The sequence below is a fragment of the Neophocaena asiaeorientalis genome, unplaced genomic scaffold, assembly GCF_003031525.2.
Source record: "Neophocaena asiaeorientalis asiaeorientalis breed wild unplaced genomic scaffold, Neophocaena_asiaeorientalis_V1.1 scaffold264, whole genome shotgun sequence".
Taxonomy (NCBI): domain Eukaryota; kingdom Metazoa; phylum Chordata; class Mammalia; order Artiodactyla; family Phocoenidae; genus Neophocaena; species Neophocaena asiaeorientalis.
Genome location: NW_020185332.1, coordinates 1163922 through 1185347, shown reverse-complemented (window position 1 = coordinate 1185347; position 21426 = coordinate 1163922). Strand labels below are relative to the sequence as shown.

The following is a 21426-nucleotide window of genomic DNA, read 5'->3' as shown; positions in this document are numbered from 1 at the left end:
AATCCCCTTTATTACATTCCTGCTGTTGAAGTCCCTGGCGTGGGTCTCCTTGGCTGGAACCTGACATATAGGCTCCCCGACCCTGCATGTGGGTGGGTGGGGCAGGGGCAGCCCAGACCCCTCAGCTGGCAGCCCACCTGGGCACTGTGCACATCTGAGGGGATGGGATTGGGAAAGAAGGCACATTACCCTCCTTGCAGGTGCAGGAGCCATCTACTGGGGAGCAGGTGCCACCGCTGTTACAGCTACAGACGGATGAGCAGTTGGGGCCGTAGGTCCCTGCTGCACAGGGAACTGCACAGACCTCCCCCTAGAAAAGGAGGAGGGGAATTTTGGGTCAGAGGTTGCCCCATGCTGGGTGGTTGTGGCAGGGAGAATAATGCCCACCCCCCCCTCCCCCCCCCCCATGTTCTAATCACTGGGACCTGTGAATATGTTACCTTACGTGGCAAAAAGGACTTTGCAGGCGTGACTAAGGACCTTAAGACAGAGGAAGTGTCTTGGATTAGCCAGGTGGGCCCAAATCACAAGTGTCCTTATGAATAGAAGATGACCAAAGAGGTAGCCTCGAGAAGTCCTCCATCTGCCTGCACTGACTTTGAAGATGGAGGAAGGGGGCCACAAGCTAAATAATGCAGTGGCCTCTAGAAGCCAGAGGCCTCATTTTACAGCCAGCAAGAAAACGGGGACCTCAGTCCCACAACCCTAGGAACTGAATTCTGCCAACAATCCAAATGAGCAGAAAACAGATTCACCCCTAGAACCTCCAGAAAGGAACACAGCCTACTGACACCTTGACTTTAGTCCTGTGAGACCCATACCAGACTTCTGACCCACAGAAATGTAAGACAGTACATTTGTTTTGTTTGAAGCCACTTATGTGCTAATTTGTTACAGCAGTGATAGGAAAGCAATACAGTGATCCTCACTATTTGGGGGAGGGGTCAGGCCTCCAGACCACAGCTCTAGGATGGGCAAAGCCCTCAGGAAACTTGACCCCTGAATCTGTATTAGGTCACAGCAGCATGGAATTTAACCCTCTGCCTCTTAACCAATCTTATTTCTCACCAGCAACCCCCTGACGCAGACAATAATATCCTATCCCTGTTTACCCGAACCTCAGAGAAGTTAAATGTAAATTATAATAGCTAATGCCCATTAAGTCCTTTCTCAATATCCAGTACCATGCATACATCATCTCATTTAATCCTTATAAACCTTCAGCAGATAGGAACTAATGCCTCAGCATTATTCCCACTTAACAGATAGAACAATTGTCAGAGAAGTTATGGAATTCAGCCCAGGTCATGGAGCTAAACATGGTTGATCTCTATTTGAACCAAGGCTGTCTGCTTAACCATTCTGTCACCAGGTGTCATACACCAGCTTTCCTGGAAAGCATTCTCTGAGATGGAGACTAGCGAGCTTTTAAATTTTTAATTAATTTTTGCTGTGTTGGGTCTTCGTTTCTGTGCGAGGGCTTTCTCTAGTTGTGGCAAGCGGGGGCCACTCTTCATCACGATGCGCGGGCCTCTCACTATCACGGCCTCTCTTGTTGCGGAGCACAGGCTCCAGACGCGCAGGCTCAGTAGTGATGGCTCACGGGCCCAGTTGCTCCGCGGCATGTGGGATCTCCCCAGACCAGGGCTCGAACCCATGTCCGCTGCATTAGCAGGAAGATTCTCAACCACTGCACCACCAGGGAAGCCCTTAAACTAGTGAGCTTTTGAGAATAACCACTACGAGGGGTAAGGGAAGCAGGACGGGCAGAGGGAGAAACTGAACTGAGATGCAGTTGCGACAACGTCCTCAGCTGATCTGCCAGGAAGCTCTGCAGTGGGTTGGTCCTTAGAATTGTCCTGCCAGAGGACAGGGAGGGAGGGCTTCCATACCCCGGACCAATCCACTGCCCTGGGGAAGGGGTCATGACTTCAGGGGAATCCATGCTCTTTGACTGAAGGCAATTTCTGCAGAGGGACTCAGCTGGGAGCCACTAAGTTTCCTGCAGCTAGAAGGAAGGGGTGCCTCCATCCATCCTGAACCGTGAATCTGGGTGACACCCTACAGGATCCACTATACCAGGCCTCCTTGGGTGGGCTATCAGCTCCAGTAAGGAGTTCAGAGTGAGGACAAGTCACAGAGCCACCAGGAATGGGAACTTGAGAGGCCTTCAGGGGTGGGAGCATTTAATCAGAGAAAGTGGGGTAAAGGCTATCCAGGTGGGAAGAGTGTGGACAAAAGTACAGAGGAATATGAGAGTTGGGAATGTTCTAGGGGTAGCAGGAGGGGGAGTTTGTGTAGGAAGGGGCAAGGGAGATATTTAAAAGAGGTGTTGGTAGCCTTGAATGCCAGGGAAGTAAGTTGGGGCTCTCTTCTCAGAGTACCCAGGATGTGCCTTCCCCACCCAGGAACCCACGCTGGGACTGTCTATATGGTCACTGGATGTTGAATTCCCACTGTCTCCTGCTAGGGACCATCTCCAGCCAGCTTCTCATGTCTTGCTCTGAGGTTTACTACAGGAATGCTGACGCATGGGGCAGGATACCTGGGCCTGGGCCCCACTAGCTGTGTGACACTGGACAGATTACTGCCCCTCTCTGAGCCTCACTTCCAGCATCTGTGAAATGAAAGCCTTGAAGCAGGGGAGCCCGGGCAACTGGCCTCACCCCCATTTAGGTCACAGAGAGACCTTATTATGGCCCTTGGTGAAGAGGCTCTTCTCTAGCCCTTGTCTCCTGTCCCACCTGCACAGGCTGGGTCAGGGAGGAGGGTCTGGGAACTGCAGAGTCCTGTACCAGAAGGTTCCATGGTTCCCACTCTTTCCCCTGCCAGTTCTTGGCAGACCCTGACCAGCTGGAATCTGTTAGCGCTCCCATTACCCAGAAAATTCTAACTTCTCCAGGACTATAAATAGCCCAAAAGAATATGTTTAAGCTCTGAGGGCCTTGGCCGGGGTGCAAATTGCGTGCTCAGTTTATGATTTTCTCTGTGTGAGTTTACTTTAAGAGGAAGGGTTTTCTCTCCTGGCATCCTCATTAGTGTCTCCAACCCCGGTCCTCCTAGGAGGCCTCAAGGGGCCTGTGAGTCCAACTGTGGGTCTGCTGGTGGGGCTCAGAGAGGACTGACCACCCTGCCCTGCTCTAGGGGGCAAGATGCAGAGCACCCACCTCGAGATATCTGCTCTCCAGAAGGCTGCACCAGGGCCCATTTTCTCCCAGTGTAGCCTGTGCACGGATATGGACAGTCAGCTTGGCCTTACAACAGCCCTGGGAAGCCCCCAGGCGACAGGACTTTAGCTTCCCAGAGAAAGAAGTAGAGACAGAGAGGGGCAGGGACTTATCCAGGGCCCCATGGTGTATCAGTGAGGGCGAAGGAGAAAGGACCAGATCTTTCCAGAAAGGTGGCAGAGCCCAGTGGTTAGAGAATGGAGTCTAGTGCCATCCTGCCTCCACTACTTATTCACCGTATGACCTTTGCACAATTTACTAAACCCCTTGGGGACTCAGTTCCTCCATCTGTAATATGGGAACAATAATGCCCCTACTACATAGGACTGTTCAGAGGATTAAATTAGTTATAGATGAAGCAGAGAGAACAGTTCCTGGCAGGTACAAAGCACTATAAGAGCTATTACTACTACAAAGAAATAGTATCTCTTACGAAAAGAATACACAAGACCCTCAAAGGTTTCAGCAGAAGGCATCTCTGGAGGAGGGATCCATCTCTCACTTGATGAACAAAGGCCGGGCCCTGTGCAGGAGAGGAGGGCTGGCGTTCACATGGGGCACGTGACCTCACGTCCCCAGGTTCACCCTCCTGCCACCTCCTCCAGGCTGTCTCCCTGGTTCCCCTCGTCACAGCTGAACAGGCCAGACTTTTCCCATGGTTTTGGGGGATGGAAGATGACCACTCACTGAGGGGCTACCATGTGCCAAGAGCTGTGTGTTCCAAACACTTTCCATTTGTTAGCTCCTGATGGCAAAAAATCCAGATGGGGAAGCGGGCAGCTTCTACAGGATACAGTTCTGCCCTGAAGGCCCAGTACATCTCCCCCTCGTCCAGCTCGCTGTCCTGACCCGACCAGGTTCAAACCCCTCAGTAAGCACAAGTACTAACAGTGAAACTTTCTGTCAAATTCCCTACCTTCTGGCCTCTGATCTGCGGGTCTGTGTGTGTCGCTGATTGGCTGTCTCTGGTGATGGACATGCACAGCAAGACAATAATCAGCCTAACTTCTCAGGTTTAGACTTACAGCTCCGCCCACCTCAAGGTGTCCCCTGGCCAAGGTCTGGCGATTCCCAGGGTGCCCGTGTGCCAAGCCCCCCATGTGGCCATTCTCTCACCCACACATCTCCCCAGTTTGGTGCACCACGAACGGGCCTTAATCACGATGGCCTGTGTAGCATCTGAGCCTACAGGGGTATTTATGTCTACACTTGCTTAGGCAGTCAGTGTACACACCTGTGAGTCTCTGTGTCTCTGTGTGTGTGTGTGTGTCTCTGGGGGCACCTGTTTATCCATCTGTGTGGATTTGGGTATAAATCTGTGACTCCTTCCTCGTCCTTGTCCTTCCCTCCTGCTGTGTTTCCTCCCCAGACTACCTGTCCTGCCCTGGTGGGAACTGGGCGCACCAACAGCCACCACCATCCTAGCACCGTGGGGCTCCGGGTTAGCTCACATGCCTGCCTCCGCCCTGCGCTGTCAGCTGAGGGAGCCAGGGATCTGATTTTATTCATGTCTAGATTCTCAGGGCTTAGGACCCTGCTGGTGCATAGATGGGCCCTCGATAAATGTTGTTTAATTGAAATGAGATGCTTGTGTGTACATGCTGGCTTCTACCATGGATAGGACCAAAAGGACTGGGCACCTTCCGTATGCTTTCTCTCTCATGCCAGGCAATTCACCAAATGTTTGTGAGTGGGGGCCAACTCTGAGCCAGCCCTGGGAGTGGGCTCCAGGGACACACAGGAGCCTGTGACCCGCTCCAAGGCAATGGCCACGCAGGGACACTCATGCTTGCATCTAGATGTGTTTATTTGTCCACTTATTTACTGTCTGTCTCCCCAAGTTAGACTAGAAACTTCATGAGAACAGGGACCTTATTTGTCTTGGTTACCCCAGTATCCCTAACTCAGTACCTGGCACAGAACAGAAGTATTCTATGAATACTCTTGGACAAATGAGTGAGGGGCCCTGGTGGCCGGGGGTTCTGTGGCTCCCATCACACACAGGAAGCAGAATATTGTCTGGTCTAAGGAAGAGTCCCATGCTACCACACCAACTCTGAGCCTCCCTGGGGGCTCTTGTGCAAAGCGAAAGCCAGGCCAGATCCTGGTCTATGGTTCCATGCCCCATCCTGCCACCTCCTACCCAAACCCTGCCCGGCCAGGCTGAGGGTCAGAAGTACAGCCAGAAAATTACCCTGTTGGCCTCGAGTGCATCCACTCTGGAAGACAAGACCCTCCAAGCTGAATAGGATCTCAGAGATGATCAAATTCATTGCCTTCATGAGAAGGAGACTGAAAGTCAGAGTGAGCCCATGAGGCAGAACTGGGACTTATCTACCCTCTTCCCCCCCGTCCAGTGCCTGGCCCAGACCAGCCTTGAATCCACGTCTGTTGATTTTTTCAGATTCTGGAAAAAAGGACAGGATGAGAACCCAGGGAAGTTGGGGAGTCTGTATTTGGCATCTCACGTGTTTCAGATAGCCTAGCACCTCTGCTCACTCCCTCAATTAAGGCCCTTTATTGAAGCTGTTCCCCAAGATCTCCATCCAGAATTCCTACACACCTTGCTGCTGGAAAACAGCTTTCTCTTCTGATTGACTGATGTTCATGCTAGGTAACATACAGGCCTTGGTTTCCTTATCAATTATATGTGGCTGTTGAAATCAATCAGTCTCCCCAACTTTTCACCACCAAGAGCCCTTGTTGGTATCCTCCCCCTACAAAGCTCTCTCAGTTTGAGAGACACCGCTGTCACTGTGTGCTGGTGTCTAAACAGGTGCAATTTGGCCAGTGACCACATGCCATGTGATGCAGGTGGCAGCATCCTATCCACCAACCATGACCTAGAAATTCCTATGATATCACCTATAACCAATCAGGGCTTCTGATTAGCTCACGCTAACCTGGGAGATCACATAGAGTTAATTTAATTCTAATTAACAGCAGAAGAAAAACCGTGGTGTTTTAGTGAGCTTTGTCACAGGTAATGGGAGACTGCCTGTAGGCTTTGTGAAATGTTCAAAACCACTCCTGGCAACCTCCTGCAGCCTCTGCACGTGTCTAGCTGGGAACCACTGGCTGGATCATGTCTAAGGACCTTTTAGCTCTCTCTGAGCATCTTCTTGCATGCAGTAGGGGTCTTAACCTGAAGGAGTGAGGAGTGGTGGGAATGCAGGGCTGGGGTGGGGAGCCCTCCTGGAATCTAAAAGTCACACCATCTGGGTGGCCACCTATTCTGCTAATGTGCAGCCTGGGACTGGTCACATACCCGTTCCTATCAGTGGGGGGACAGCTCCTTGTGCCAGAGCTGGAAAGGATGTTGGGAATCACTTGGTCCGGCTACCTTGTTTTACACGTGAGGAAACTGAGGCCAAGAGAGGGAAAGTGACTTGCCCAAGGTCACACAGCCAATGCTAGGCAGAGATGGGTTTGGAACTCGAATCTTCTGGCTCCCATTTCAGCAGAGGATGCTAAGATCCCAGATGTGGTGGAACTCTGGGATAGCCTACGCGGCCCCTGCTCACTCACATCGACAGCACGCTCACCACCTAAGCGCAGAGCATCCAGAGGACATGGCCCTGACCTTGAGGAAGGGCCACCGGCCAGGCCCAGACACTTTGGCCCTTTCTCAGCACCTGGCAGTTGATATCTGGGTGTTTTTATATTGCTATCTATCCCCATTACACTTGCATAGCCTGCCCCCCTCCTCCAGCCCAGGAAAGGGAGCCCTCCACTTCCCACAGGGGCAGGTCCCGGAGGTTCCAGCTTCTGCGGAGGGAAGCCTGCCAGTCCTGCTCAGTGTCTCCATTCTGTGAATAGAGGATGGATGTGAACTCCTCCTCCCATCCAAAGGCCTGCTAATTATAGACGCAGCATAGGCTGTTAACATTTTGAACTTGATTTGAAAGAGCTACTGGCAGAACCCCTGGAGCTGGTCTCACTAAAGAGATGCAAATCTCCCCTCCACCTGCCTTCTTTTTTGTTTTTTTTTTGCGGTACGTGGAGCTCTCACTGTTGTGGCCTCTCCCATTGCGGAGCACAGGCTCTGGACGCGCAGGCTCAGCGGCCATGGCTCACGGGCCCAGCCCCTCCGCGGCATGTGGGATCTTCCCGGACCGGGGCACGAACCCGTGTCCCCCGTATCGGCAGGCGGACTCTCAACCACTGCGCCACCAGGGAAGCCCTCCACCTGCCTTCTTGTACAATGTGGCAACACAGGCCCAGACCCCGGTGGGTAGTGAGTTATATGTACTATTAAATTTGTTTCAAATGTTGCTTACTGAATTTTCTCCCCTGCAATATGCTGCTTTGTAGTTTGGCCCTGTTTGGGAAAATTAATCAACAGCTGGGTTCCTTGTGTTGATCATCCATTTTCCTTGCAATGGGCAGGAGATTAATGAGTATTTTTTGGAGTGAAAGAGGAGGAGGATGGAAAGTGGTTGACCCTCCCTCACACAAAAGGGGTAGGCAATTGTGCAAGTTTGTCTCAGGGTCCCCTTAAATATGTTCTGTGGGTAGAAGGCAGTGTAAACGGAGTGGACTGTGTTCTTTAGATCCAGGCTGAGGTAGTGGGCAGGCTCAGCAGGCCCGTGGGAACTCAGCAGAAAGGACTCTGGGACAGACAACCAGGGAAGTCGGCCTGGCCCCCATGTCTTCTTGCTGGAGGAGTAGGGATGGCTTAGGCAAGAAAGGGCCCTGGACCTGGGGTCACAGTACATGGGTTTAAGTGAGGCAAAGGTACTGGCTCACGGTGACCTGACTTCATTCGTTCACCCATTCAATCCACAAACGCCTGTTGAGCATCTACCATAGGCCAGGTGCCGTGACAGGCCCTGGCCTCACTAACCATCATGCTAGACTAGGTGTGACCTAAGGTCCCCTTCAGCTCCTATATTCTTTAACTTTCCCCTGCCCTTCCACTTCCAGAGCAGGTTTCCCTGTTCCCTGTTCCTTTGTGACACGTTACACAATTGTGATGAATTAAAACAAAATCAGCTCTTATTCACTAGACTGTAAGTTCCATGAGGGTAAGGACTGGGTCTCTTTTCCTCAGCCCTATGGCCCTGGCCCTAGCATGGTGCCTCCACCACAGTCAATGCTCAGTGCCTATGGGTCGAATTAATTCAGTCATTCAGGGAATGTTTTTGAAACACTAGTATGTGTCTGACACTGTGATAGGCCAGGGGATACTCCGTGAGCGGAACAGAGCTTGTCCCTACTCTCATGGAGTTTACCCTCCAGTGGCGGGAGCGGGGTGAGGCACAAGATGAGGCTGTGGCACGAAAGGGCTCAGGCTAGGCCTCTCCCTACTTCCAGATGTTCTGCAGTGGCCTCCCCAGTCCTCTGGTGGCTCCTCTTCCCCTCTTCTCCCACGCTATGCCTAGAGTTTCAGGGCCACCAACGCGAGCTGATTTAGGTGCCCAATGGCACTTCAATGCCAGAAGCACACATGTGGAATGTGCTTCACTGTTTACAGAGCCCCTTGTCAGGCAAGCGTCTGCTCTTTGCCAAGCAGGGAGCCAGCCCTGGGCTGCTACATTCCCCCTGCCTACCCTTCTTGGTTACCACCACTCCCAGCTCTGAGGGCTTAGGCAGTGGGAGCCTCATTTGTGATTTCCCAGGGAGAAAGAGTGACACGCGGTCCACAAGGCAGAGAGAGAACAGCTTGGACTGCATGCCAGCCACAGAGGCCTCTTCAATGCAGAGCAGACCTCACTGGACCTAATTAGTGTGTCACTGATAAAGCAGCAACTGACAGTGGATGCATGTTGGGGAAGAGAAACTCTGCATAAGGCATGAGGAACAGAGGGCCAGAGAGATGAGAGGGAGAGAGGGATGGAGGCCACTTGTCACATCCATCCCCATCCCTGCTTCCCTGTGCCAAGGGGGTAATGCTCAGGGCCTGTGCGGCTGACTCATTCTGCCTGGCTCCCCTGGAGGACAGGTGGAGAAGGGCTGAAGGTTAGGCCTGGAAACCCTAAGTCTGTCCAACATGAGTAGGCTGTCAGTGACCTGAGGCTGTGCACTGCACAATTCTAGAGGTGCCACTCATATGGCAGTCACTACAGCTTGTGTATATACTCCATCAGATTTTTTGCAGATGTCAGCAGAATGTCTTGAGAAAGGAGTGTTTTTCCCTAATTTGCACAAATATGCTATATAAATTCGACCCCTCAAGAGGTCTCGCTAGAGGAGCTCAGACACCTCCTAATAGTTCCCAAACAGATACCAAGACATTTCAGGAAGACCTGAGACACAGTGAATGTGGCCAAAAAAGGACATTTGGGATCAAGTTCAGGCCTTGTTCACTTAGCTGGTAAACTAAGCTGGTAAACCAAGCTGGGGTCCTTCTGGAGACTTCGATGGTAAAACCAAGTTTCTTTTCTCCTCTGTGTTGATGCCCTTGTCCCATCTGTAGCCCCTTTCTCTTCTCCAACCATTCCCTCCCCTGAGAGCCTCTCCTGAGCTCCAAGGAGGCATCACAGGCTAATAAGGGCTTACTGAACACTCTTGAGAGGTATCTGTATCTTATCAGGAGGCTCTCAAGTCTAAACTCCCTGGAAATGTTCTTGCATGCTGGGTACATGCATAGTGGGCAGTCCCTGGAGAAGGGGGAGCAGGTGTGGGCAAGACTCTGGTCCTTACTGTTGTCCACGCCCCTTCACCCCAACAGACAGGGCTGACCCTTGGCTTAGGACAGACTGACCCATCCCCAGTGCTGGAGATAGGAGGAAGGAGACTCAGATTTTTAACTGCCCCCTTGGTGCTAGCCTGTGCCCGGCACTTTTTGTTCCTTGTCTCCTTTTGTTCTTGTAACAGCCCTGCAGGGAAGGAATGACTTATCTAGAAAGAGAACCATCCTGGAGAGAGGCCAAAGCGAGGCTGGAGGGGTCAACTTGCCCTGAGTCACACTGTGGGAAAGGGGCCAACTGACTCCACAGTCCACTCTTTCCTCTAGACCTGGCTGCCTTGACTGCAGACAGGGCAGCAGTGACAGGGACCCCAATGTCCTGAGCACCTAATATATACCAGGCCCTGTAGTCAGTGCTTTTCTACACATTTGATGTTAAATATATGCTGACAGTGGAGGCAGGAATGGCTAATAGGGGCTTTTGGAGGGAACTCTTAGGGGGCATTTGTATCTTATGTTACGAGGCTCCTGAAGTCCAAAGGCCTTTAAGGCTTGAAAGAATAAAGCTAATGTGGAATAACAGGTAGTGGGAGCGAGTGTTAGACTGGGGATTGTGCCAACATCCATCAAATACTGTATATCCTCTGGAAGAGAGAAAGCTGGTTACACTGATGGTGATGGTGATGGTGATGGTGACACTGCTGCTGCTGGCGCTAATGATGCCTGGGGATGCTCGCAACAGCGCACACACAGGCCGGCCTCAGCTCTCAGTTAAGAGAAGGGAGCTTCCTGTGACAGCTTCACTCTCCCGCTTCTGCTCCCCCAGCACTGAGCCCTGTCAAGTGCTCTGGCAGCTCCTGAGTACCTGGGAGGTGGGGATGATTGTGGCCATGGAGGATCAGGACATCTCTCGCAGGCCTTCTGGGTCCTACTCCCTTAGCAGACAGAACGAGGCTTCCCTGCAAAGCCTGGGCTGGAAGCTTCGGGACTTTCTGGGCAAACACTGCCAGCATATGGCCTCAATCACTCTGCATTAGGTTTCATGATTTCCCTAGTGGTTTTAAAAAGTGCCGAAGAACAGTGGCTCTAAAGTGCTGGGAAATCCCAGACGAGCATTTAGAGGAGTGTGAGGGGAGAACATGGAAGGGGCGGCAGCTCAAGATGAGACTGGAGCATGGGAAGGGTGCAGGTGGGCCGCCTCCCTACTTCCAGATGTTCTGCAGGCTGTTTTTGGTGAGCCTGTGTGTGTGTGTGTGTGTGTGTGTGTGTGTGTGTGTGTGTGTGTGCAAGGAGTGTACCGCAAGTGCAAGCCCCAACCCAAAGATACAAGCTTGTTGGGGAGAGGGTAGTAGTGGAGGAGCACTTTAGTGTGAGCGTGTGTGTGTGTGTGTGTGTGTGTGTGTGTGTGTGTGTGTGTGTGTGTGCAAGGAGTGGTACCCAATCCTGATGTATGTCATGTGAGTAATACACACGGGCCCTATATATACCAGATGTACAAATGTTTTGCCTGCGTGGAAGAGCAGGCTAGGGATAGGATTTTGGTTTTTGCTGTCCCAGTGTCTTGGTTTGAATGGTAGCTTATAGGCCACCCCCAACCCCCACCAGCCCACTGCCCCATGCACGGTCTATGCAGCGTATGACTTTGGTGTGAGTGTGTCAGTGGTGACAGCTGTGGGGTAAGCTTAGCATCTGCATGTCAGACATTGGGCTGATCCTGGTCACAGAGCCTCAAGGGGGGATTTGACTACAGTGGCTTTGCACGTGGCGTGCATGGCAAGGACACGCTGGGTCCACTTTGTGGGGTTGGATATATGGTGTGTGTGTGTGTGTGTGTGTGTGTGTGTGTGTGTGTGTGTGTGTACTGCAGAACCTAGCTCCTCTGGGGTGGTGGCTGGGAGGTGTGGGCCCAGGGCGGTGGCCTGCAGAGCCAGAGGCTGACTATGTTGACAGTGATAATGTCCCAAGTGGGAACAAGATTGTGGGGGACAGAGGGCCCTGCAGGGGCTGATGGGGGGTGTTACTAGAGTCCAAGCAAAATGTGGCACATTCATGACTTAGGGGACGCTTCTAAAGGACCTGGGAATTTGTTTAGTGAGATTTACTGATCATTCTCTGTGCAGGCCCGGGAGTGGACTGGGGTTAGGAGGCTGGCAGGATGGGGAAAAGGGACAAATCAGAAAGACCTGCCCTCCAGCAGTTTTCTGTCTAGTAGGACAGAATCATCCACAGTGTGTCACCAGAGTGGGTGTTCAGTGTCCTATGGATAGGTTGTGTCCCATAGGAAGAAAGCAAGTATGAGGAGATGGCAACTGAGCTGATCCTGTATGGATGCACAGGCAGAATTTGGCCAGGAGGATAGAGAGCAAGGGCATTCCAGGGAAAGGACAGACTGAACAAAGGTAAAGAGGAGACACTGTACATGGGAGGGTGGGTGTATCTCCAGGTTAAGGCAATCCATTTGGATTTTCCAGAGCACCACGGCTGAAGGGTAGCAGTGGGACAGGAGCCTGAAGGTCAGACTGGCCCAGCCAGGAAGGCTTCAAACTTTACCCTAAAGACAAAGGCAGGTGCTTGCTTCAGGCAGCACACGTACTAAAACTGGAATGATACAGAGAGGATTAGCATAGCCTCTCTGCAAGGAGGACACGTAAATTCGTGAAGTGTTCCACATTTTTCTATATACAGAAAGCCCTAAAGACTCCACACAAAAACTACTAGAACTGATAAACGAATTTAGCAAGGTAGCAGGATACAAGTTTAACATACAGAAATTGGTTGCATTTCTTTACACTAACTATGAAATATCAGGAAGGGAATGTAAACTAACAATCCCTTTTAAAATCGCATCAAAAAATAAAATACTTAGGAATAAACTTCACTAGGAGGTGAAAGACATATGCTGAGAACTACAAAACATTAATAAAGGAAACTGAAGATGATTCAAAGAAATGGAAAGATATCCCATGTTCTTGGATTGGAAGAATTAATATTGTTAAAATGGCCATACTACCCCAAGCAGTCTACAGGTTTAATGCGACCCCTATCAAAATACCCATTACACTTTTTACAGAACTAGAACAAATAATTCTAAAAGTTATATGCAACCATAAAAGACACAGAATTGCCAAAGCAATCTTGAGGAAAAAAACAAAGCAGGAGGCTTAACCCTCCCAGACTATAGACAATACTACAAAGTTACAGTAATCAAAACAGTGTGGTATTGGCACAAAAACAGACATATGGCTCAATGGAGTAGAATACAGAGCCCAGAAATAAACCCATACACCTATGGACAATAAATCTTTGACAAAGGAGGCAAGAATATACAATGAGGACAATGGATAGCCACATGTAAATCAATGAAATTAGAACACACCCTCACACCATACATAAAAATAAACTCAAAATGGCTTAAAGACTTAAATATAAGACATCATAAAACTCCTAGAAGAGAACATAGGCAAAACACTCTCTGACATAAATTGTACAAATGTTTTCTTAGGTCAGTCTCCCAAGGCAATAGAAATAAAAGCAGAAATAAACAAATGTGACCTCATTGAGCTTATAAGCTTTTGCATAGCAAAGGAAACTATAACAAAACAAAAAGACAACATACAGACTTGGAGAAGATATTTGCAAATGATGCAACTGACAGGGCTTAATTTCCAAAACATACAAACAGCTAATACAATTCAATAGCAACAAAAACAACAAAAACCAACCCAATCAAAAAATGGGCAGAAGACCTAAACAGACATTTCTCCAAAGATGGCCAATAGGCACATGAAAAGATGATCATCATTGCTAATTATTACAGAAATGCAAATCAAAACTACAATGAGGTACCACCCCACACTGGTCAGAATGGCCATAATTAAAAAGTCTACAAATAGGGCTTCCCTGGTGGTGCAGTGGTTGAGAGTCCGCCTGCGTTTGTGCCTCAGTCCGGGGAGATCCCACATGCCACGGAGCAGCTGGGCCCGTAAGCCATGGCCACTGAGCCTGCGCGTCGGAGCCTGTGCTCCGCAATGGGAGAGGCCACAACAGTGAGAGGCCCGCATAACACACACACACACACACACACACACACACACACACACACAAAGTCTACAAATAATAAATGTTGGAGAGGGTGTGGAGAAAAGGGAACCCTCTTACACTGTTGGTGGGAATGTAAATTGGTGTAGCCACTATGGAAAACAGTATGGAAGTTCCTCAAAAAATTAAAGAGTTGCCATATGACCCAGCAGTTCCACTCCTGGTCATATACCCAGACAAAACTATAATTTGAAAAGATACATGCACCTCTACGTTCATAGAAGCACTATTTACAATAGTCAAGACGTGGAAACAACCTAAATGTCCATCAACAGATGAATGGATAAAGAAGATGTGGTATACAATGGAATATTACTCAGCCATTAAAAAGAATGAAATAATGCCATTTGCAGCACCATGGATGGACCTAGAGATTATCATACTGAGCAAAGTAAGTCAGAAAGTGAAAGACAAATACCATGTATCACTTACAAGTGGAATCTAAAGTATGACACAAATGAACTTATCTACGACACAAACAGACTCGCAGACATAAAGAACAGACTTGTGGTTGCCAAGGGGGAGGGGAGTGGGGGAGGGATGGACTGGGAGTTTGGGATTAGCAGATGCAAACTGGTATATGTAGGATGGATAAACAACAAGGTCCTACTGTAAAGCACAGGGAACTATATTCAATATTCTGTGATACACCATAATGGAAAAGAATATGAAAAAGGATATATATATGTATAAGTGACTCATTTTGCTGTACAGCAGAAATTAACACAACATTGTAAATCAACTATACTTCAATAAAACTTAAAAAAAAAGACAAAGGCAGGTCCCCGAGAGCAGGCAAGTGACTCTGTGTTTCAGCCTATTTTAGGAACCCCCTCCCCTGAAGGCAGGCACCTGGGCCACTCTTTTCTGTTTGAGAGAGGTTGAGGGTCCAGACTCAGGCAAATCCAGTGGCTTATCGATTGTGGAATCATTAAAAAAAAAAGTTATAGAATGAATGCAAAGAAAGGCCAGAAGTTGAAACCTGAGAGGCTTTTACTGCGGAACAAAAATGGAGGAGGGGGACTTCCCTAGTAGCACAGTGGTTAAGAATCCACCTGCCAGTGCAGGGGACACGGGTTCGATCCCTGGTCCAGGAAGATCCCACATGCCACGGAGCGGCTAAGCCCGTGCGCCACAACTACTGAGCCTGTGCTCTAGAGCCCACGCACTGCAACTACTGAGCCCAGGTGCTGCAACTACTGAAGCCCACGCGCCTAGAGCCCGTGCTCTGCAACAAGAGAAGCCACTGCAATGAGAAGCCCACACACCGCAATGAAGAGTAGCCCCCATTCGCCTCAACTAGAGAAAGCCCTTGCGCAGCAATGAAGACCCAACGCAGCCAAAAATAAGTTAAAAAAAAAACCACGAAAGAAATGGAGGTGGGAAAGGCCGCCTCTACTGTCCACACTGTCCATCCTTCCCATCCCCCAACTCTATAAATTACTCAAGTCTTTTAAAGCTGGTTTCCTCTGGGCCCGGAGGTGTCTCAGACAAGTTCTCATAGAATGCATCACTATACATAATACGGGCCTGGGATGTGCTCTCCATTTAAGAACCTGAGGCCTTGGCGGGCAGGTTTGAAGGCAGCTCAGTTCAGACCTCCCAGCAGGAAGGGAGAAGGTGGCTGAAGGCCTGGGTCAGAGCCTGTCTGGGGTTGCAGGCCTGGGGGAAAAGAGGGGAGCAAGCCCTCAGAGGGAGATGGGGCAGGAGGGGTTTGTCCTGGCAGCATTTGCCTGGCGAGGGGCTCAGCCTCCGGTTTGAGAGAGGGGAAGGCTGAGATGCTCAGAGTTGTGTAACCTTGCCATGACTGTGTCCTTGTGTGTAAAATGGCAACGGCGACATCTAACCGTGATACAGATGGGTGTCATGGTGATGACTGGGTGCTCTATCCATACCACCACCTGGGAAACTGACACTTTCCCTCAGCTCCTAGACAGATGTCTGGTTGCCCTATAGTTTGACACCACTTCCTAATTCAGCTCTCACGGTTGGAGCACCCCTGTGGCCATGCTTAAGGTTTCATTTTGGTGGGGGGCCGCGAGGATCACTCTGGGTTTGCCCACAGAAGGGGCAGGTCAGTGGCAGAAGGCTGCATCAAACCAGTGGGCTCTGGAACTTGACTGCTGGGTTCAGGTCCTGGCTCTGACACTTATGGGACCTTGGGCAACTTCTTCCTTTTCAGCATCATTGGGGTAGAATTAACAAACTCTGTGCAAGTTATTAACCTCTCCGTGTCTCCGTTTCCCTATCTCCAAAAACGGGGATTATAATAGTACTTTCTTCCAAGGGTAGGGGTGACGATTAAATAAAGTATTACATGTAATGTTCTTAGAACAGTGTCTGGCCCAGAGGAATTGCTATAAATGCTTTAGGCATTTTGATTATTACCCGTGGCCGAATTTGAGCCCAAGCCCACTGCAGATGGAAGAAAAGAAATTTAAGATTTACCCGCTCTGTGCCAGTTGGGTAGTGTACCTGTTTCATCCTTATACCATCCTAGGAGGAACTCCACGTGCGAGGTGAGCACAGTGGGGCTCAAGAGGTGATCCTGCTGGCGAGCATGTCACCCCGCTGGCGAGAAGCAGAGCTGAGGTTCAAACTCAGGTTTCCTGACTCAAACCCCATGCTCTTCCCCCTCTGCCAGCAGCCCCCACTGAACCATGGGGAGTGATGGGAGCCAGCGTCGGCTGAACACCTACTGCGTGCTGGGCCCCTAACCTGTGATGTCACCGTCTCCCCGCACAGGGTGTGGAGGTCAAGGGAGGCAGTGTTCCGTCACGGCCCTGCTCAGGACTGCAGTGACTCCCTCTTGTCTGCTGAGTTCAGCACCAGTGCCCACCTGGCTGCAGGGTCCAGCCTGCTCTGCTCTCACTCTTTCCTTTGGGTTCCCTACACCCCTGCTCACCGGGGCCACCTGTGCTGAAGGCTGGAGCACCTGGGCCCCGCTCCCCTGGGCCTGTCTCAGGGAATGAACACTCCTCAGAACTTTCAGGAGAGGGGAGAACAGTTACTTCGTAGTGTTTTTGGAGAGAACTTTTGAGATTGTTTTTTTTCATTTACCCCCATTGTTAGTCTTCCTATTAGCCCCACCTTAAAGTAATTTATTCATGACCTTTCTCTGCAACATTTTGCATTTTCCAGACGTCTTCTGTCAGGAGTCCCTTCCCCTCCTGGGGTCCGTAATTACTCTTGCAGGTGGAATTACTGGTGGTAAGGACTAAGCGGGGAGATGGCTGGGGAAGGGCCAGGCTAGGTGGGGCTTTGGGGCTTCAGGGCAGGGGTAGCAGGTGGGGAGTGCGCTCTTCCTTTGCTCCAGACCCACAGCCTTGGCGAGGGAGTTAGTCTGCGGCCTGGACCCCACTGCTCTCCCTCACGCCTCCGGGTGCACACACGTGGCGCTGCTTCTAGCCTTCCCAGCAACGTGTCTCATCTCAGCTTCACCCCAGACCGAGGATACAGGGAGCAGGGTTTGTGCCCCATTTTGTGGAAGACGAAGTTAGGCACAGAGAGGTGAAGGGGCGTGGGTCAAGTCGAACAGTGAGTAGGCGACCGAGCCAGGGTCGGGGCCCGGGTCTGACTCCCGGCTGGCCTCTGCTCAGCACTGACTGCCCCGCACGGCCGTCCTGAGGCGAGCTTGGCCTTGGAGCCATAAGCCCTGGGTTCTAGGCCCAGTTCGAGGTCCTGGTAGGTCAGGTCTTATAACTGCTCTGAACTGCAGTTTCCTCATCTGTGAGATACAGCTAACAATACTCGCCTTGCTTTCCTCACAGGAGAGCCGTGAGGACTTAACAAGCTGAGGTGTGAGACAGCTAGCTGGGTAAACTGTAAAGTGCTGCGCCACAGTAAGGGAGGGAGACTGAGGGTCCCAGCCACCTCCCCTTGAAGACAAAGGGCGGGAAGTCACTAGGTTCCAACTGAGAAATAAGGTAGCTAGCGTTGTCCCCTCTCCTGGGAAAAGGCCTGAGAGAGTGTCAAAGCTGGCTACTTACCACAGATCCACAGCCCTCTCCTCTCCAGACAGCTTTTGTTTGTGGCTCAGAGGGTAGGCTTTGGATTCAAACAGCTATAGGCTCAGCTCCTGGTGACCACGGACCAACTAGGGAAAGTTACTTCAGCTCTCTGAGCCTCAGTTTCCTCATCTGCAAAGTGGGGATCCTCACAGCCTCTACTTACAGGGTTGCTGCGGGGATTAAGTAAAAATAACGTATGAAAAACAGAGAGCCTGGCCTAGGGCCCGCCACGGTTCCTCAGTGCTCCAAACGTGGGCCACTGTCACCCTCACTCGGCCATCCACTTCCTCCAGACCTTTCAGGGAAGCTCCTCTGACTCGTGGCCCCGCCCCACGTTGTACAGTCTGCGGGGCGGCCAGGACTGGGAGTTGAAAAGGGAAGAAACACCATCATCGCCAGAGACTTGGACAAAAGGAAAACTGGGAGTGTTTAAAGCATGGACGCCTCAGACCTGCCCCGAGAGCTTCTTCTGCTGCATGGAGAGAGCTGCAGGGACCAGGCCTGAGACCCAAGCCCCGGCTCCGGACCCCAGTGATGAGGGCAGTGATAAAGACGCGAGGAGCACGGTCGGGAGAGGGTGGTGTGACAGGGGGATCGTTTATTTTTTAGAACAGAAGAGTCAGCAATTTTCCCTAATAAAGCTACAAACCATGGAGTCCCAGAGGGGGAAGGCTGGACTCAGCCTTTGTGACATAAAACCAATTTTCCCTATTTTGCTCTGTGGATTAATTGCCAACGTGATTTAACACTCTGGTGACACCCCTATCCCTCTCTGCCCTGGGAAAAATCAGTAGGTGTCTGCTGTGGGGACAGCGAACTCATGAGATGGAGGTGAAGGTGGAAAAAGCATCTGACTGGGAGCTATGTCACTTGCTTCACGTCCCAGTTCTGCCAATGATTTGCTGTGTGACCTAAGTCACTTTCCCTGTCTGGACCTTGGTTGCCTCCTTTGCAAAATGAGAGGGTGCACCAGGGAAGCACTGAGCGTTCTTCCGAGTCTGCCACTGTAAAGGGTAATTCTCATTTTGTGCTCCCACAGACCAGGAAGGGCAGGCATTATTAACCCATTTAACAGGTGGGAAACTAAGGCTCAAAGAGGCTGAGTACGTTGCCTAAGGTCACACAGCTACAGAGCGGAAGACTTGGGATTCCAATCCAGGCCTGTCTGACCCCAAAGTCCATGACCTTTACCTCCAGTAAACACAAGGAACCTTGACAATCAGTTATTGAACATTCAGTACATGCCAGGCTTTTTCCTAAGCACTGTGCATATTTCATCTAATTCAATCCAAAGGATAACACTAGAATGTAGTGCCATTATTTCCCGTTTTATAGATGAAAAACTAAGGCTTGAGAAGCATAAGTAACTGGGCCAAGGCCATTCAGCAGAAGACGACGGAGCTGGGATTTGAGTACCGGACTATGTATGTCTGTGTATGTGTTTATCGTTTTGGATCATTTCTGCTACTTTGCACTACCTGTGCTCCCCTGCTCACACGGGCATGGCAGCTAGAGAGTGAATTCCTCATCCCCAGCACAGCAGCCAGGAAAATCTTTTACTATAATAATTAGGAAGCTAGTCAACGGTGGGGTGGTTAGGGGATGAGAAGCTGGTTTTCTAGGCAGGGGGCTAACAGTCTGACCTCAGTGTGATGAAGAACGAAACAATTAGAACAGGAAATGCACACACATTATATACGTCACCTGGCTCTAATTTTCAGTCCACATTCTCTTCTGGCCCCGCAGCTGCCCTCTCTCCCTAGTTTCAGCTCAAGAGCCACACAAGAGGCAGACATGCGCTTTGCCCAGCTGGTGCGCGGGTGTGTGTGTGCTGGGGGAGGGTGACGTCTTCAAAGGACATAGGAAACCTTGGAGGAAAATTCAGTCACTGCTCCACTGCTATGGATTTTTGTAACTCTCATCCCCCTCCCGCCTTCACTGGCCTGAGCAGCTGAGGTTTGCCTGTGACCTACCAACAGCAGGGAGAGAGGGGAGAAAAATGGGTACACTAGTTTGTTCATTTGGGTGATGGAGTGCCCGTTTCCCTCACCAGTATGCAAGGTTCAATAACGTCAGACAGGGCTGCAAAAAATTGCAGCATAAAATGATGAGCCCTTTAAGGTAACAGAAATTCTGTCATCCGGGGAGAAATACAGGCCCTGAATCCCACGGGAGGGGACACAAGGCCCCCCCCATCCCCCACCTCTCACACTCCCCATCCCCCTTATAACCGGAGCTGAAAGGGAGTATCTGTGCTGAGGAACAATCAGAGGGCCCCCTATCTCCCGGCCACACGGGCTCAATGCGTCCATGTGGGGAGGAGGTCTGGGAAATCGAGTCTTTGTAGCACTGGCAGTGACCTCACAGGCTGTTCACTCCAGGTGCCAAGGCGGCAACAATTAGTTTTAGAGCAGTGGAGGAGGCTTCATCAGGCTGGCCACGTAGGTGAGGCCTCAATTAAGGAAAGCTGGCCAGCAGAGGAATGTGGAGGGGCTGAGAAACTGGCCTCCTCCCCGCTGTGATGAGAAAGTCTGTTCTTCATTCTGTGGCTGCTCTTGGGAGCCCTGGAGCCCTTGGGAACCCTGCAGCTCCCAGCCAGGAGGAAGTTTCAACTAACTCTGCTCTCTTCCCCTCGCCCCTATTTCCATCTGTACCCCCAAACAGGGGACTCAGGCCTGGACCAGTCAGCGTCTTCAGGTAGGGGACCCCTTGGGTACATAACAACAGCGACAATAGCAGTGGCAGCATCCCCAACAATAATGATAATAATAGCTAACACTTGTTGAACGATGACTAATATACCAGGTATTCTAGTTATTTTATATGTAAGAATTAATTTAATCAGCCCAATAATTCACTGGACTTTATTATTATTACCCTTTCACGTATGAGACACAGAGGCACAGGAAGGTTATATCTTGCCCGAGGTCACACAACTAACAAGCACATGAAAGCAGAGAATCTGGCTCTAGAGTCTCTGGCTAACACCACTATATAGAATTGCGTAAGGCAGAAACTCATACCATTTGCCCAAAGAACCTGGAGATGATGCTGGCGGACAGCTGCTCCAGTCCCACTGCAGCTGCCTGTTTATCTGAAGTGCAGAGAAACCAGTGGGTAGATTTAAGCTCCCGCCCTGCTGGCAAGGCCCTTCGGAAATGCCATGAGTTTCCTTCCTATAAAGGTCAGTTCTGGAAACTTCTGCTAAGGGCCTTCATTGCTCTTCCCAAGACTTTTATTCATTTCAAAGTGTCCTGAGCAAGACATTCACATGGTAGCCATGTGGTGGGGGAAGGCGGTAGGAGGTGCAGGGTTGGAGGGAGACAGACGCTGAGCCGTGTGCTGAGGGAACAGAGTAGATGAAAGGGTTAATTCTAAAGTGAGGAATATTCAGGGAACACTTCATGGAAGAGGCAGCCTTTGATTTTAGTCTGAAAGGCTGACAAGGATTTTCATAGAC

The 21426-nt window shown here is 50.6% G+C and overlaps 1 protein-coding gene and 1 non-coding gene across 2 annotated transcripts in view; one reads left to right on the top strand and one right to left on the bottom strand.

Annotated features, from left to right (window-relative positions):
* The window catches only part of MEGF11 (multiple EGF like domains 11), a 352130-nt gene that overhangs the window by 31581 nt on the left and 299123 nt on the right, over positions 1 to 21426 (bottom strand). The window contains exon 11 of the mRNA XM_024735135.1: positions 190 to 310. Within this exon, the coding sequence (XP_024590903.1) occupies positions 190 to 310 (121 nt within the window). The remainder of the gene's footprint in view (positions 1 to 189; positions 311 to 21426) is intronic.
* Positions 12426 to 12533, top strand: LOC112393195 (U6 spliceosomal RNA). Its single transcript, XR_003001859.1, has one exon. It is a non-coding gene; the product is annotated as a U6 spliceosomal RNA (small nuclear RNA).